Below are 14,344 nucleotides of genomic sequence, written 5' to 3'. Positions count from 1 at the left end.
ACCAGCAGGTGTTTCCACTTGCAAATGTCCTGATGACCTGCCAATCACACTGGCTGTTGCCGGTAAAGAGGTGGAAGTTCTGCGTCCAAAACCATGTGCGAGTGCTGTCCCCACAGTCACAGAGGATGAAGACGAGGACGCGGATGCACTTCATGGGGCAGACGGTGGTTGACCTGGCCCACTAGGCCGCATTGTGGCACAGTGAGCTTCCCACTGCAACTTATGCCTCATATAGCAATCATATAGTGATTTTTTGGCCTCTACTGAGATTTTGTTGACAAATCTTACAGACAACTTGAGTTGGGTCATCCTTTGCGATGTCAAAAATGCCCAGACTACGCAAGGCTTAGAGCCCGTGCGACCTGAAGAGCCACCATGACTTCTGCTCAGAGGCACAGTTGGGGTTGAGGATGCAGTTGTTGATGTGCTTCCAGTACTCTGTCTCTGTCCAGGAAGGCGCACCGTTACCTCGTCGTCAGACTCGTCACTAGCATCCTCCTCCACCTCCTCTGCTGACCTCATGGACTGGTGGACTGTGGTTGACAGTAAGTGGGGTCTCCAACCTCGTCATCATCATCCTGTGTGTTCTGACAGCCGTCGTCCTCAGAGCCAACCTCTTCCTGCCCTGACTGAAAAGTCAAGTTTTCGTTCCAATCAGGTATCTCAGTCTCATCATCATCTTCCTCATTGTCTCCAACAGGAGTTACAGTTTGGGAACGAGGGTCTACATTATGCTCAGAGCCTTCTTCATCTGGGCCTGGATCCAACTCACAAAGATCCTGGGCATCAGTGCAGATCATTTCCTCGTCTGGATTCACAGAAGCTCTGGAGTAGACCTCTGATTCCCAGGCTATAGTATGAGTAAACAGCTCTGCAGACTCAACCATCTGTGTTACCCCATGCTCAGACGGGCGGCTGGAGAGTTGGGAGCTGTGAGGAAGCAAGTGCGATTGGGGTGACAACTCTGAGGACTGGAGTAGTTGTGATGTTGAAGTTGACCTGGAGGAGAGCCCACTTGAATGAGCACTTGATATCCGTTCAAGCACCTGCTGTTTTTATAATAATAATAATAATAATAATTTTATTTATATAGCGCCAACATATTCCGCAGCGCTTTACAACTTATGGAGGGGACTTGTACAGACATTACAGCATAACAGAAATCACAGTTCAAAACAGATACCAGGAGGAATGAGGGCCCTGCTCGCAAGCTTACAAACTATGAGGAAAAGGGGAGACACGAGAGGTGGATGGTAACAATTGCTTTAGTTATTTGGACCAGCCATAGTGTAAGGCTCGGGTGTTCATGTAAAGCTGCATGAACCAGTTAACAGCCTAAGTGCCTCATCTGGAATTTGTGGCGATGCTCGTAAGAAAGGGATCATATCAGATTGTCCACGAAAAGAAGTAGACATCTTACTTTGGCTGGAAGATGGTCTTTCTTCTGCAGATGTTACTGCTGCTTTACTATCTACCCCACGGACACAACCTTTTTTTCCCTTTCCAACATGCCTATTCCCCTTTCCACCAGCAGGGCTTTTGACACTCATTTTGGTGCTTAACTAATTGGCAACTCTGTATCTGTAGTTGTTGACACAACAACCGATGGATGAGAACCGAGCAGAACTGAGTGGCCAAACTGTGGTACTAGGCCCAAAACTATTTACTGGGTTAGATGCAGGAAAAAATAAAGATAAACAGGTGGTGTAGTTAGCTTTACAGGCGGGCTAGTCCGCTGACGTGCAGACACTGCTCCTAGACCCAAAACTATTTACTGGGTTAGATGCAGGAAAAAATTTAGATACACAGGCGGGGTAGTTAGTTTCACAGGCAGGCTACTCCGCTGACGTGCAGACACTGCTCCTAAGCCCAAAACCCCAAAACTATTAACTGGATTAGATGCAGTAAAAATTGAGATACACAGGCGGTATAGTTTGTTTCACAGGCGGGCAACTCTGCTGATGTGCAGACACTGCTCCTAGGCACAAACCCACAAAACTATTAACTGGATTAGATGCAGTAAAAATTGAGATACACAGGCGGTGTAGCTAGCTTCACAGGCGGGCTACTCTGCTGATGTGCAGACACTGCTACTAAGCCCAAAACCCCAAAACTATTAACTGGATTAGATGCAGTAAAAATTGAGATACACAGGCGGTGCTGCTAGTTTCCAAGCGACCTACTCTGCTGAGGAGCAGACACTGCTCCTAGGTCCAAAACCCCAAAACTATTAACTGGGTTAGATGCAGTAAAAATTGAGATACACAGGCGGTATAGTTTGTTTCACAGGCGGGCTACTCTACTGACGAGCAGACACTGCTCCTAGGCCCAAACCCCCAAAACTATTAATTGGGTTAGATGAAGTAAAAATTGAGATACACAGGCGGTGTAGCTAGCTTCACAAGTGAGCTACTCTGCTGACGTGCAGACACTGCTACTAAGACCAAAACCCCAAAACTATTAACTGGGTTAGATGCAGTAAAAATTGAGATACACAGGCGGTATAGTTTTTTCACAGGCGGGCTACTCTGCTGACGTGCAGACACTGCTCCTAGGCCCAAAACCCCAAAACTTTTAACTGGATTAGATGCAGTAAAAATTGAGATACACAGGCAGTGCTGCTAGCTTCACAGGCGAGCTACTCTGCTGACGTGCAGACTCTGCTCCTAGGCCCAAAACCCCAAAACTATTAACTGGGTTAGATCCAGTAAAAATTGAGATACACAGGCGGTGTAGCTAGCTTCACAGGCGGGCTACTCTGCTGACGTGCAGACACTGCTACTAAGCTCAAAACCCCAAAACTATTAACTGGATTAGGTGCAGTAAAAATTGAGATACACAGGCGGTATAGTTTGTTTCACAGGCGGGCTACTCTGCTGACATGCAGACACTGCTCCTAGGCCCAAAACCCCAAAACTATTAACTGGATTAGATGCAGTAAAAATTGAGATACACAGGCAGTGTAGCTAGCTTCACAGGCGGGCTACTCTGCTGACGTGCAGACACTGTTCCTAGGCCCAAAACCCCAAAACTATTAACTGGATTAGATGCAGTAAATATTGAGATACACAGGCAGTGTTGCTAGCTTCACAGGTGAGCTACTCTGCTGACGTGCAGACACTGCTCCTAGGCCCAAAACCCTAAAACTATTAACTGGCTTAGATTCAGTAAAAATTGAGATACACAGGTGGTATAGTTTGTTTCACAAGCGGGCTACTCTGCTGACGTGCAGACACTGTTCCTAGGCCCAAAACCCAAAACTATTAACTGGGTTAGATGCAGTAAAAATTGAGATACGCAGGCAGTGTAGCTAGCTTCACAGGCGGGCTACTCTGCTGATGTGCAGACACTGTTCCTAGGCCCAGAACCCCAAAACTATTAACTGGATTAGATGCAGTAAAAATTGAGATACACAGGCAGTGCTGCTAGCTTCACAGGCGAGCTACTCTGCTGACGTGCAGACACTGCTACTAAGCTCAAAACCCCAAAACGATTTACTGGGTTAGATGCAGGAAAAATTGAGATACACAGGCGATGTAGCTGGCTTCGCAGGCAGGCTACTCAGATGACTATCAGACAATGCTACTAGCCAAAAAGGATTGGCTGAGCTAGATTACACCAAATGCTGTGACTAACACTTGCACAGCACTGGCTGAGACCTGCCTGGCAAACAGTGCTATGAACTGCTGTAACCTACCCTGAAAAGGGCTGATATTACAATTAGTCCCGACTCCTCCCGACTCCCTAAACCTATCTCTCTGAGAATTCACTCCAAAAAACACTCTTAGTCTGTATAGCGCCCACTGCAGCAGCGGTGCCGTCTAACACTAAGGTGCAGCAGTGAGGAAATGGTGGCGATGGGGCAAATGGCTGGTTCTCATTGGGCAAGGAGTGACATCTGACATACACAGCCAATGACACATGCCCTTGCTTATCTGCATCACATGCACATTGCTGTTTGTGTGCGCACTGCTGATAGGCTGAGAGACTGCACCGCCCCTCTGTAAATGCGGGAAAGAAAAAAAAATGGAGATCGGCGTTATTTCAGCACAGATCTATCCCCCGCCCACTATACACTGAAACAGTCCATTAACAATGATAAACAGTTTTAATGTGCAAATCAAGCTAGGCTTTTGGTGAACGAACAGTTATCGAACAGAAACTCGAACACCCGAATTTTAAGCAAATTGTTCGGGTTCGTCGAACGACTCGAACACCGCCAAAAACAGCTCGAATTTGAAATTGGCGAACAGTTCGACTCGAACACCTCTCATCTCTATTTAAGACCATAGAATGTAATCAGAGAATTGCTTCACCAAAAGAAAATGATAAACATCGTGAATTAATATCTGAACACAATCCATCGGGTAGTGCATCAGCAAAATGAAAATGTGGTGAGATTTTTCCTCACCTAACCAGGAACATGATATTTACTACATACCGATGTTATAACTGTATACACACACTCAAATGGGTTACATACAAACCAGGAGAGCTAAACCCCTGAACCCAACAGGTCCCTGTTCAGACTAGGAAAGTCCCTAATCGGCATGATTTATTTGTATATTATGCAGCCTAGATAAATAAAGTGGATACATCTGCAAGAGGTTTGCAAGGGGTTAGTATTATATAGATTATAATTGGTTAATATGAGTCTCTGACTACATACTGTACATGCAGACAGTTAGCCACAACACACTGATAAGAGGCTGTTACTGCATTGAACTCACCCTGCTGCTTCGTAGTATGCAAGAATCCATTTAACTTCTCTTCTTTCATAGATACATCCAGAATTCAGTTATCAGCTACATAGATCTCCCTTGTGTTTTTATGCTGTACTTTTGCAATCTTCCCTACACATTGCTATGCCCCAGTTCAGAAACAGGAAGCCTCACACAGTTGTCAAAATAGTAAAACAGTGAAGAGCCCATTTCAGTGGAATTCAGTCTCTCTTAAGAACCTTACAGCACTGATTTTTTCTTTTTTATCATACTTATGTATATTTGAGAAAGGTTTTACATTTTGGTTTTACAAATGGCATCCTGGTATACTGAAAGCACCTGTTGGGTGTAGAGAAGACCGTCTTCTCCTTGGCACTTGGATACAGGATAATTTGCCAGTACCCTTCCTTTAGGTCCAGGGTTTGGATATCTCACTCACCCTAGCCTTTCAATGAGCTCTTCGACCCATGGCATTGGATATTCATCGAACTTGGACACCTAATTTAGCTTCCTGTATTCATTACAGAAACACCACTCTCCGACCGGTTTTGGCACAAGGATAATGGGGCTGAACCAGTCGCTTTTTGACTCCTCAATGATGCTCAGGCTCAAAATTCTCTTCACCTCTGTGGAGATAATCTCGAGGCAGGCTTCAGGAATCCAATGTGGCTTTTGGTTCACCCTCACATGCAGTTCCATCAGGATTTCATGCTCCATGACCTGCGTGCAACCTGGCAATTCCAAAAATAGATCCCATTTCCGATGAAGCAGCTCTCATCACTGTTGCTTCTGGGTAGGTGACAGTGTCTCTGCCACTGGGGCATCCTCGACCCTGGCTAAAAGAATGGCCCCCAGGCACATAGAGTAGCTTCCACCGGTTCCCTGTCTTGCAATGGTTTGAGCAGGTTAATGTGGTACACCTGTTATGGCTTTCTCCTCAATGGTTGGTGGACCTTGTAGTTGACTTCTCTCAACTTTTCAACCATCTCTTATGGCCCCCGTCACTTGGCAAGCAACTTACTTTCCTCCATGGAGATCAACACCAATGCCCAGTCTGCAGGGCTAAACTGTACCAGTCTTGCCACCCAGTTGTAGACCCTTGCCTGGGCCTCTTGGGCTTGAAGGAGGCTCTCCCTCACAATTGGCATCATGCTCGTGATCCTGTCCTGCATCTGGGCCACATGTTCAATGGTGCTTTGGTAGGGTTTTAGCTAAGCTTGCTAGGTCTCCTTTGCAATGTCCAGAAGTCCCTGAAGGTGTCATCTGTATAACAGCTTGAACTATGAGAACCCCGTAGAAGCATGTGGGACTTCTCTAATGGAGAACAGTACGTATGGCAGCAGCCAATCCCAGTCTCAGCCATCCTTCTCCACAACCTTCTAGAGCATAGAATTCAAGGTTTTGTTGAACCTCCCCACAAGGCCATCTGTCTGCGGATGGTACACTGACATCTGGAGTTAGGTAATCTGAAGAGCTTTACACAACTCCCTCATCACTTTGGACATAAAATGAGTCCTTTGGGTCACCAGAATCTCCTTTGGCAGGCCCGTTCCGGAGAAGATATGCACTAGCTCTCGAGCTATACACCTGGCGGAGGAGCTTCTCAGTGCTATCACTTCTGGGTACCTTGTTGCACAGTTCATTACCACCAGCATGCATTGGTGACCCTTGGCAGACTTAACTAAGGGCCCAACAAGGTCCATGGCAGTCCTGTCAAATGGGACCTCTATAATGGGCAACGGCACTAGGGGACTGCGAAATTAGGATATGGGATCAGTTAACTGAGAGGTAGGGCAGGATCTCATTTTTCAATCTCATTTTTTTCAGTAGGCATTCAAACATAAAACATACCTAGAAATAATGTTTATCATAGTCAGTGGTAAGAAGTCAGCAATATAAATGATCTACCTAATCATTAAATAGAGTACATTTTCCTAGGGGTACAGTGCATTTCTTTTCTTGCCAATACCATTAGTAGATGAGGCACTGCTTATAGAAACTGTCATGTCTTGACTGGGTCTCTGAGCAAGCGCTGGTTCCTACAAGTGATTGCTTGCACCAAGAACCGATTCTCAGTTCATATGGAACCTGTGATTAAATAGAAATACAGAACACAAATTTACTGTCATTACCTGACACAACAGCACAGATATTAAAGGCAATCTTCCATCAGAGCATAACGGTATTTATAGTCATCACATGGCAACTTGCAATGTGTATTTACTGACATTGCCTGGCAAGGAAGAATAGACATTAGAATGACAAGGTATTTCCATTAACAATAGAACAACAATCTAGTTCATTGCACTTCTATTAATTTTTCAGAGCTTGGAAAATTAACCTATTAGATTACAAGATTCTTAGCCATTGCATTTTAATGTAAATTTGAGAAAATTCTAAAGCCTAATTAGTGCACGGGAGATGATGAATATTAACTGTTTGCAATCATTATGTATCAGCGAAGTGCAACTACTTAGGGCTTATTCACACACCCAATTTTCCACGTAGGAGAAAAATGGACCAATTATTCTGATCAGACTGTGATCAGAGTTTGATGAGAATGTGGTCCAGGTGTCATCCATTTTTCTCACATGTGGAGAAATAAAGAAAAAGTTTCTCCTCCTACTCCATTCTTGCAGTCTGTGAAAATCGGACAGCACTCACATGTCATCTGAGTCGGTCTGTTTTTTTTCATTGACCCATTGACTGCTAATTTTTCTCAATCCGTGAAACATTATGGGCATGTGAATGGTCCCATAAACTATAACAGGTATGAATGCAATCTATGAAAAACACGCGTGGATGAAAATCACATGTGTGAGTGAGCTCAGTAGTTGCTCGTTAGCTTTTTTTTTGTATGTCCTGTTTATGTTAATCAGTCCACTAGCAAAGCACCAAAAATGATCGGCACCACTGCATCACCTATGTTCATGCACCTGGCTGGGGTGTCGATAACGCCGTAAGCATCCGTGCCCAGGCAATGGAAAACAAAGCATTTATTCATGCAAAAATACAAGAACAAGGGTGGCAGTCACCGTCTCAAAAGATCCACTTTATTGCGGCAATTTAAAACATTCAAGGCAGGAGGGTTCTGTGTGGCATGTGAAGGACGATGGCCATTTGGTGCAAATGCACTTCTACGGGTCCTGTAACCCTCCTGCCTTGAATGCTTTAATTTGCCTCATTAAAGTGGATTTTATGGGACGGTGAGTGCCACCCTTGTTCTTCTACTTTTGCACTGTTTTTGTCAATGACTGCCATTTAAACTTTTTGTAACTAGATTTAGTTTGTTTTTTGCTATCATTTTCTCATCTTAAAGGGATTATCCACTTGCAGAAAACTTTTAAATGTCAGCTTAGTTTGTTGTAAAAATGACCTAAACTTTACTTATCCTCCATGGGAACATTGCTGTGTCACTGACACTGCTCTGATATATGTTGCTTGGCTGCATAAGTGATATCAAGACGATACCAGTGAGCTCGGTAATTATCTGCAGCATTACAGATGTGAGTTCTCCACTGCAGCGTATATACTGTCACCAGAGCAGCACTGAAGACGGAGAGGATAAGTAAAACGCATTTTGTTTATAATCTCATTCTATTCCCTACACGATTATTGATTGGCACATTCCTGCCTATGCACAGTTGCACACAAAAGCTGCCAATCAGTGGTGTGGATGGGGTTAAACAGACCTCAGCATTCAGAGAACTGCTTGATCAGCTGCAAATAAAACTAATTTGATCAGAACTGCAGTATCCAGCAAAGTAAGGCCGGTTTCACACGTCAGTGGCTCTGGTACGTGAGGTGACAGTTTCCTCACGTACCGGAGACACTGACACACGTAGACCCATAAAAATCAATGCATCTGTTCAGATGTCATTGATTTTTTGCGGACCATGTCTCCTTGTGCCAAACACGGAGACATGTCAGTGTTCGTGGGAGCGCACGTATTACACGGACCCATTAAAGTCAATGGGTCCGTGTAAAACACGGACCTCACACGGACGTTCTCCGTCTGGGGTCCGTGTGCGTGCAGGAGATAGCACTACAGTAAGCGCTGTCCCCCCCACATCGTGCTGAAGCCGCGATTCATATGTTCCCTGCAGCAGCGTTTGCTGCAGAGAAAATATGAATAATAGTGTTTAAAATAAAGATCTATGTGTCCGCCGCCCCCCAACCCCTGTGCGCCCCCCCGCTGTTCTGAAAATACTCACCCACTCCCACATTGGCTGTCACTCCTTCCTCTCTGCCCCGCGCCTCTTACTTTATGCGGTCACGTGGGGCCGCTCATTTACAATCATGAATAGTCGGCTCTGCCCCTATGGGAGGTGGAGCCACATATTCATGACCGTAAATGATCGGCCCCACGTGACCGCATACACTAGAAGCCGCGGCCAGACCAGGAAGCAGCGAAGGAGGCGGGTAAGTATTTTCTGAACAGCGGGGGGGCGCACAGGGGGTGGGAGGGCGGCGGACACATAGATCTTTATTTTAAACACTATTATTCATATTTTCTCTGCAGCAAATGCTGCTGCAGGGAACATATGAAGCGCGGCTTCAGCACGATGCAGGGTACCACACGCGTGGGTACCACACGCTCCGTGTGGTACACACTCGCCATACGGGCGGCACACGTGTGCTGCACGTATGGCCTACGTGAGTTCCCAGGCACACTGACACGGATAACTCCGGTACCGATTTATTCCGGTACCGGAATTATCTGGATGTGTGGAACAGCCCTAAGTGGTATATCGCGGGAATCAGGGTCTCCGTCCATACATCAAGCTGCTCTCAGAAGCTATGCAAACACTTGGTGACAGTTTCCTTTTACGTTTGCAAGGTATGAAAATCAGCAATAATTTAGCAAAGAAAAAGGTATGCTGTGTAACCACGACCGCTTTAAAGATATGAATGGATCACATTCTTCATAAAAGTGACTTTATGTAGTGGAAGGAGCATAATCCTAGCATGCAGAAGCTAGTGACAGGCTTCCTTAGATAGGCTGTTAAGTTTGCAACAAACTAATAAAGAAGGGTTTCAAATTTGTCCAAAACAATTCTGTGTAGAATTAAATTTTTCTACTTTTTTCTTTTTACTACTAGGATCAAGACAAGACAAAACCCCTTTCAACGTTAGCCAACCTCGCCATTACAATCACTGATGTTCAAGACATGGACCCAATTTTCATCAATTTGCCGTATAGCACTAACATATATGAAAACTCTCCTCCGGTAAGTAGACCAAATCAATTGATTTCCTGAGTTATAATAGTTATTGTGAAAGCCTATTAAAAAAAAATGATTACAGTTTATGAGTAGAAAAAATGGACTCTGAATAATTATACAGCTGGAATAATGTGAGTGTGGTAGAAAATTTAAAGAGATTCTGCACTCAAAATGGCTTCACTGGATGCAAATAGGGGAAGTGGCTGGCCACACTGTCCATGGAAGCATGAAAGCAATGCTCCTTCCCTTCTCACCAGTAAATGGCTTTACAGTCAGTCAGTCTTTTTTTCCATTGTGGAACCCAAGAGGTTGTTCAATAAATCCAAGTTATCACCTCTCCACATTATTGTATATCCTTACATGCTGTGCTCTCATATCTTTGGCAGTCCCATAGACAATATACAGAGTGATGGTGCAGTGGGGTGTGTTGGTGTAGTGGGGTGTGTTGTGTAGTGGGGTGTGTTAGCGTTGTGGGGTGTGTTGGTGTAGAGGGGTGTGTTGGCATAGTGGGGCGTGTTGGCGTAGTGTGGTGTGTTGGTGCAGTGGGGTGTGTTGGTGCAGTGAGGTGTGTTGGTGCAGTGGGGTGTGTTGGAGCAGTGGGGTGTATTGCTACAGATGTGTAGTGGGGTATGTTGGTGAAGTGGGGTGTGTTGGAGAAGTGGGGTGTGTTGGTGTAATGGGGTGTGTTGGTGTAGTGGTGTGTGTTGTGTAGTGGCGTGTGTTGTGTAGTGGAGTGTGTGTGTAGTGGGGTGTGTTGGCGTTGTGGGGTGTGTTGGTGTAGAGGGGTGTGTTGGCATAGTGGGGTGTGTTGGTGTAGTGGGGTGTGTTGGTGCAGTGTGGTGTGTTGGAGCAGTGGGGTGTATTGGTACAGTGGGGTGTGTTAGTGTAGTGGGGTGTGTTGGTGTAGTGGAGTGTGTTGGAGCAGTGGGGTGTGTTGGTGTAGTGAGGTATGGAGCACAAGAGGTTGTTCAACAAATCGAAGTTATCACCTCTACACATTATTGTATATGCTTACATGCTGTGCTCTCCTATCTTTGGCAGTCCCGTAGACAATCTAGAGTGATGATGCAGTGAGGCGTGTTGGTGCAGTGGGGTATGGTGGTGTAGTGGGGTGTGCTGCGTAGTGGGATGTGTTAGCATTGTGGGGTGTGTTGGTGTAAAGGGGTGTGTTGGCGTACTGGGGTGGGTTGGTGTAGTGGGGTGTGTTAGAGCAGTGGGGTGTATTGGTACAGTGGGGTGTGTTGGTGTAGTTGGTTATGTTGGTGTAGTGGGGTATGTTGGTGTAGTGAGGTGTGTTGGTGCAGTGGGGTGTGTTGGTGTAGTTTGGTGTGTTGGTGTAGTGGGGTATGTTGTGTAGTGGGGTGTGTTAGCATTTTGGGGTGTGTTGGTGTAGAGGGGTGTGTTGTGTAGTGGGGTGTGTTAGCATTGTGGGGTGTGTTGGTGTAGAGGGGTGTCTAGGCGTAGTGGTGTGTTTATTGGTGTAGTGGGGTGTTTTTTGGTGCAGTGGGGGTGTTAGTGCAGTGGGGTGTGTTGGAGCAGTGGGGTGTATTGGTACAGTGGGGTGTGTTGGAGCAGTGGGGTGTGTTGGTGCTGTGTGTTGTATTGGTGCAGTTGAGTGTGTTGGTGTAGTGGAGTGTGTTGGAGCAGTGGGGTGTGTTGGTGTAGTGGGGTATGTTGGTGTAGTGGGGTATGTTGGTGTAGTGAGGTGTGTTGGTGTAGGAGAGTGTGTTGGTGAAGTGAGGTGTGTAGGTGTAGTGGGGTGAGTTGTGTAGTGGGGTGTGCTGGTGTAGAGGGGTGTGTTGGTGTAGTGGGGTTTGGAACCCAAGATGTTGTTCAGTAAATCCAAGTTATCACCTCTCCACATTATTGTATATGCTTACATGCTGTGCTCTCCTATCTTTGGCAGTCCCGTAGACAATATAGAGAGCGATGATGCAGTGGGGTGTGTTGGTGTAGTGGGGTGTGTTGTGTAGTGGGGTGTGTTATTGTTGTGGGGTATGTTGGTGTAGAGGGGTGTGTTGGTGCAGTAGGGTGTGTTGGTGCAGTGGGGTGTGTTGGTGCAGTGGGGTATGTTGGCGCAGTGGGGTGTGTTGGAGCAGTGGGGTGTATTGGTACAATGGGGTGTGTTGGTGTAGTGGTGTGTATTGGTGTAGTGGGGTGTGTTGGCATAGTGGGGTATGTTGGTGTAGTGGGATATGTTAGGGTAGTGAGGTGTGTTGGTGCAGGAGAGTGTGTTGGTGAAGTGAGGTGTGTTGGTGTAGTGGGGTGTGTTGGTGTAGAGGGGTGTGTTGGCGTAGTGGGGTTTGGAACCCAAGATGTTGTTCAGTAAATCCAAGTTATCACCTCTCCACATTATTGTATATGCTTTCATGCTGTGCTCTCCTATCTTTGGCAGTCCCGTAGACAATATAGAGAGCGATGATGCAGTGGGGTGTGTTGTTGTAGTGGGGTGTGTTGTGTAGTGGGGTGTGTTGGCATAGTGGGGTGTGTTGGTGCAGTGGGGTGTGTTGGTGCAGTGGGGTGTGTTGGTGCAGTGGGGTGTGTTGGAGCAGTGGGGTGTATTGGTACAGTTGGGTGTGTTGGTGTAGTGGAGTGTGTTGGTGTAGTGGAGTATGTTCGTGTAGGGGGGTGTGTTGGTGCAGTGGGGTGTGTTGGTGAAGTGGGGTGTGTTGGTGCAGTGGGGTGTGTTGGTGAAGTGGGGTGTGTTGGAGCAGTGGTGTGTATTGGTACGTACAGTGGGGTGTGTTGGAGCAGTGGGGTGTGTTGGTGGAGTGTGTTGTGTTGGTGCAGTTGGGTGTGTTGGTGTAGTGGAGTGTGTTTGAGCAGTGGGGTGTAGGGTTGAGCGAAACGGATAGGACAAATTCAAAAATCGCTGACTTTCGGCAAAGTCGGGTTTCATGAAACCCTATCCGATTCTAGTGTGGGATCGGCCATGCGGTCGTCGATCAGCATGCCAAAGTCGCGTTTCTTATGACGCTTTCAGCGCCATTTTTCAGCCAACGAAGGAGGACGCAGAGTGTGGGCAGCGTGATGACATAGGTCTCGGTCCCCACCATCTTAGAGAAGGGCATGACAGTGATTGGCTTGCTTTCTGCGGCGTCACAGGGGCTATAAAGGGGCATGCACGCCGACCGCCATCTTATTTCTGCCGATCATGGCATAGGGAGAGATTGCTGCAGCTTCATCAGAAGAAGGGATGTAGTTAGGGAGGGAAGATTAACCCCCAAACCGCTTGTGCTGTAGTGATTTCCACTGTCCAACACCACCTTTTTTTTGCAGGTTTGCAGGAACAGTGGAGGCTATATTTTTGTGCATCAGCTCTGTAGCTTATTAGGCTGCCTTATAAGGCTCCCTGATAGCTGCATTGCTGTTTGCACCGCTGCTGTGCAAACCAACTGCTTTTTTAAAAGCAAAAATCCTGTTGCTCCTTTCTGCACAGTTATCTTGTTTATTTGTCCACACTTTTGTGTGCAGCAGTCCTTTTTATTTCTGCCATACTTGTCCTGAGATCATTGTAGGGAGATTGAAATTGTACTACAGTCCTTGTATTTTTTCATATATCAGCCAGCCACTTTCAGCCACTTACATTGTGTTGTTTTATACGCTGGGCCTGAGTTTTGGTTCAGTCTCCCCCAAAAAAAAGGAGATTCAAATTCTCACAAAGTGGATATACCTCTGTCCTGTTAGTTTGTCATGTACCAGCCAGCCACTTTCAGCAATTTACATTGCGTTGTTTTATACACTGGGCCTGAGTTTTGGTTCAGTCTCCCCCCCAAAAAAGGGAGATTCAAATTCTCACAAAGTGGATATACTTCTGTCCTGTTAGTTTGTCGTATATCAGCCAGCCACTTTCAGACACTTACATTGTGTTGTTTTATACACTGGGCCTGAGTTTTGGTTCAGTCTCCCCCAAAAAAAGGGAGATTCAAATTCTCACAAAGTGGATATACTTCTGTCCTGTTAGTTTGTCGTATATCAGCCAGCCACTTTCAGCCACTTACATTGTGTTGTGTTATACACTGGGCCTGAGTTTTGGTTCAGTCCCCCCCCCCCAAAAAGGGAGATTCAAATTCTCACAAGGTGGATATACTTCTGTCCTGTTAGTTTGTCGTATATCAGCCAGCCACTTTCAGCCACTTACATTGTGTTGTTTTATACACTGGGCCTGAGTTTTGGTTCAGTCTCCAAAAAAAAAAGGGAGATTCAAATTCTCACAAAGTGGATATACTTCTGTCCTGTTAGTTTTGTTGTTAGTTTTGGCTTTCCTTGCTGACTCAGCCTCTAGCTCTTTCGCCTCCTCTTCAGAAAGTTCAAAATATAAAAGCAGCAAGTCATCAGTGGATGCTCCCGGTCAGGAACAAGACGTTTCCTTGTGTCCTTCACCCAAACCAAAAGTGA

The 14,344-nt window shown here is 46.0% G+C and overlaps 1 protein-coding gene across 3 annotated transcripts in view; it reads left to right on the top strand.

Annotated features, from left to right (window-relative positions):
* Positions 1–14,344, top strand: part of CDH23 (cadherin related 23) — a 1,745,895-nt gene that overhangs the window by 728,561 nt on the left and 1,002,990 nt on the right. For all 3 annotated transcript variants that reach the window (XR_013214534.1, XM_077259280.1, XM_077259282.1), the window contains exon 8: positions 9,824–9,952. Coding sequence is in view for 2 of the 3 variants with exons in the window: in XM_077259280.1 (XP_077115395.1) it covers positions 9,824–9,952 (129 nt within the window). In the remaining variant the exon portion in view is untranslated. The remainder of the gene's footprint in view (positions 1–9,823; positions 9,953–14,344) is intronic.

The sequence above is a fragment of the Ranitomeya variabilis genome, chromosome 4, assembly GCF_051348905.1.
Source record: "Ranitomeya variabilis isolate aRanVar5 chromosome 4, aRanVar5.hap1, whole genome shotgun sequence".
NCBI classification, from domain to species: domain Eukaryota; kingdom Metazoa; phylum Chordata; class Amphibia; order Anura; family Dendrobatidae; genus Ranitomeya; species Ranitomeya variabilis.
Note: the sequence above shows the minus strand (reverse complement) of the source record. Positions and strands in the feature narration are given on the sequence as shown.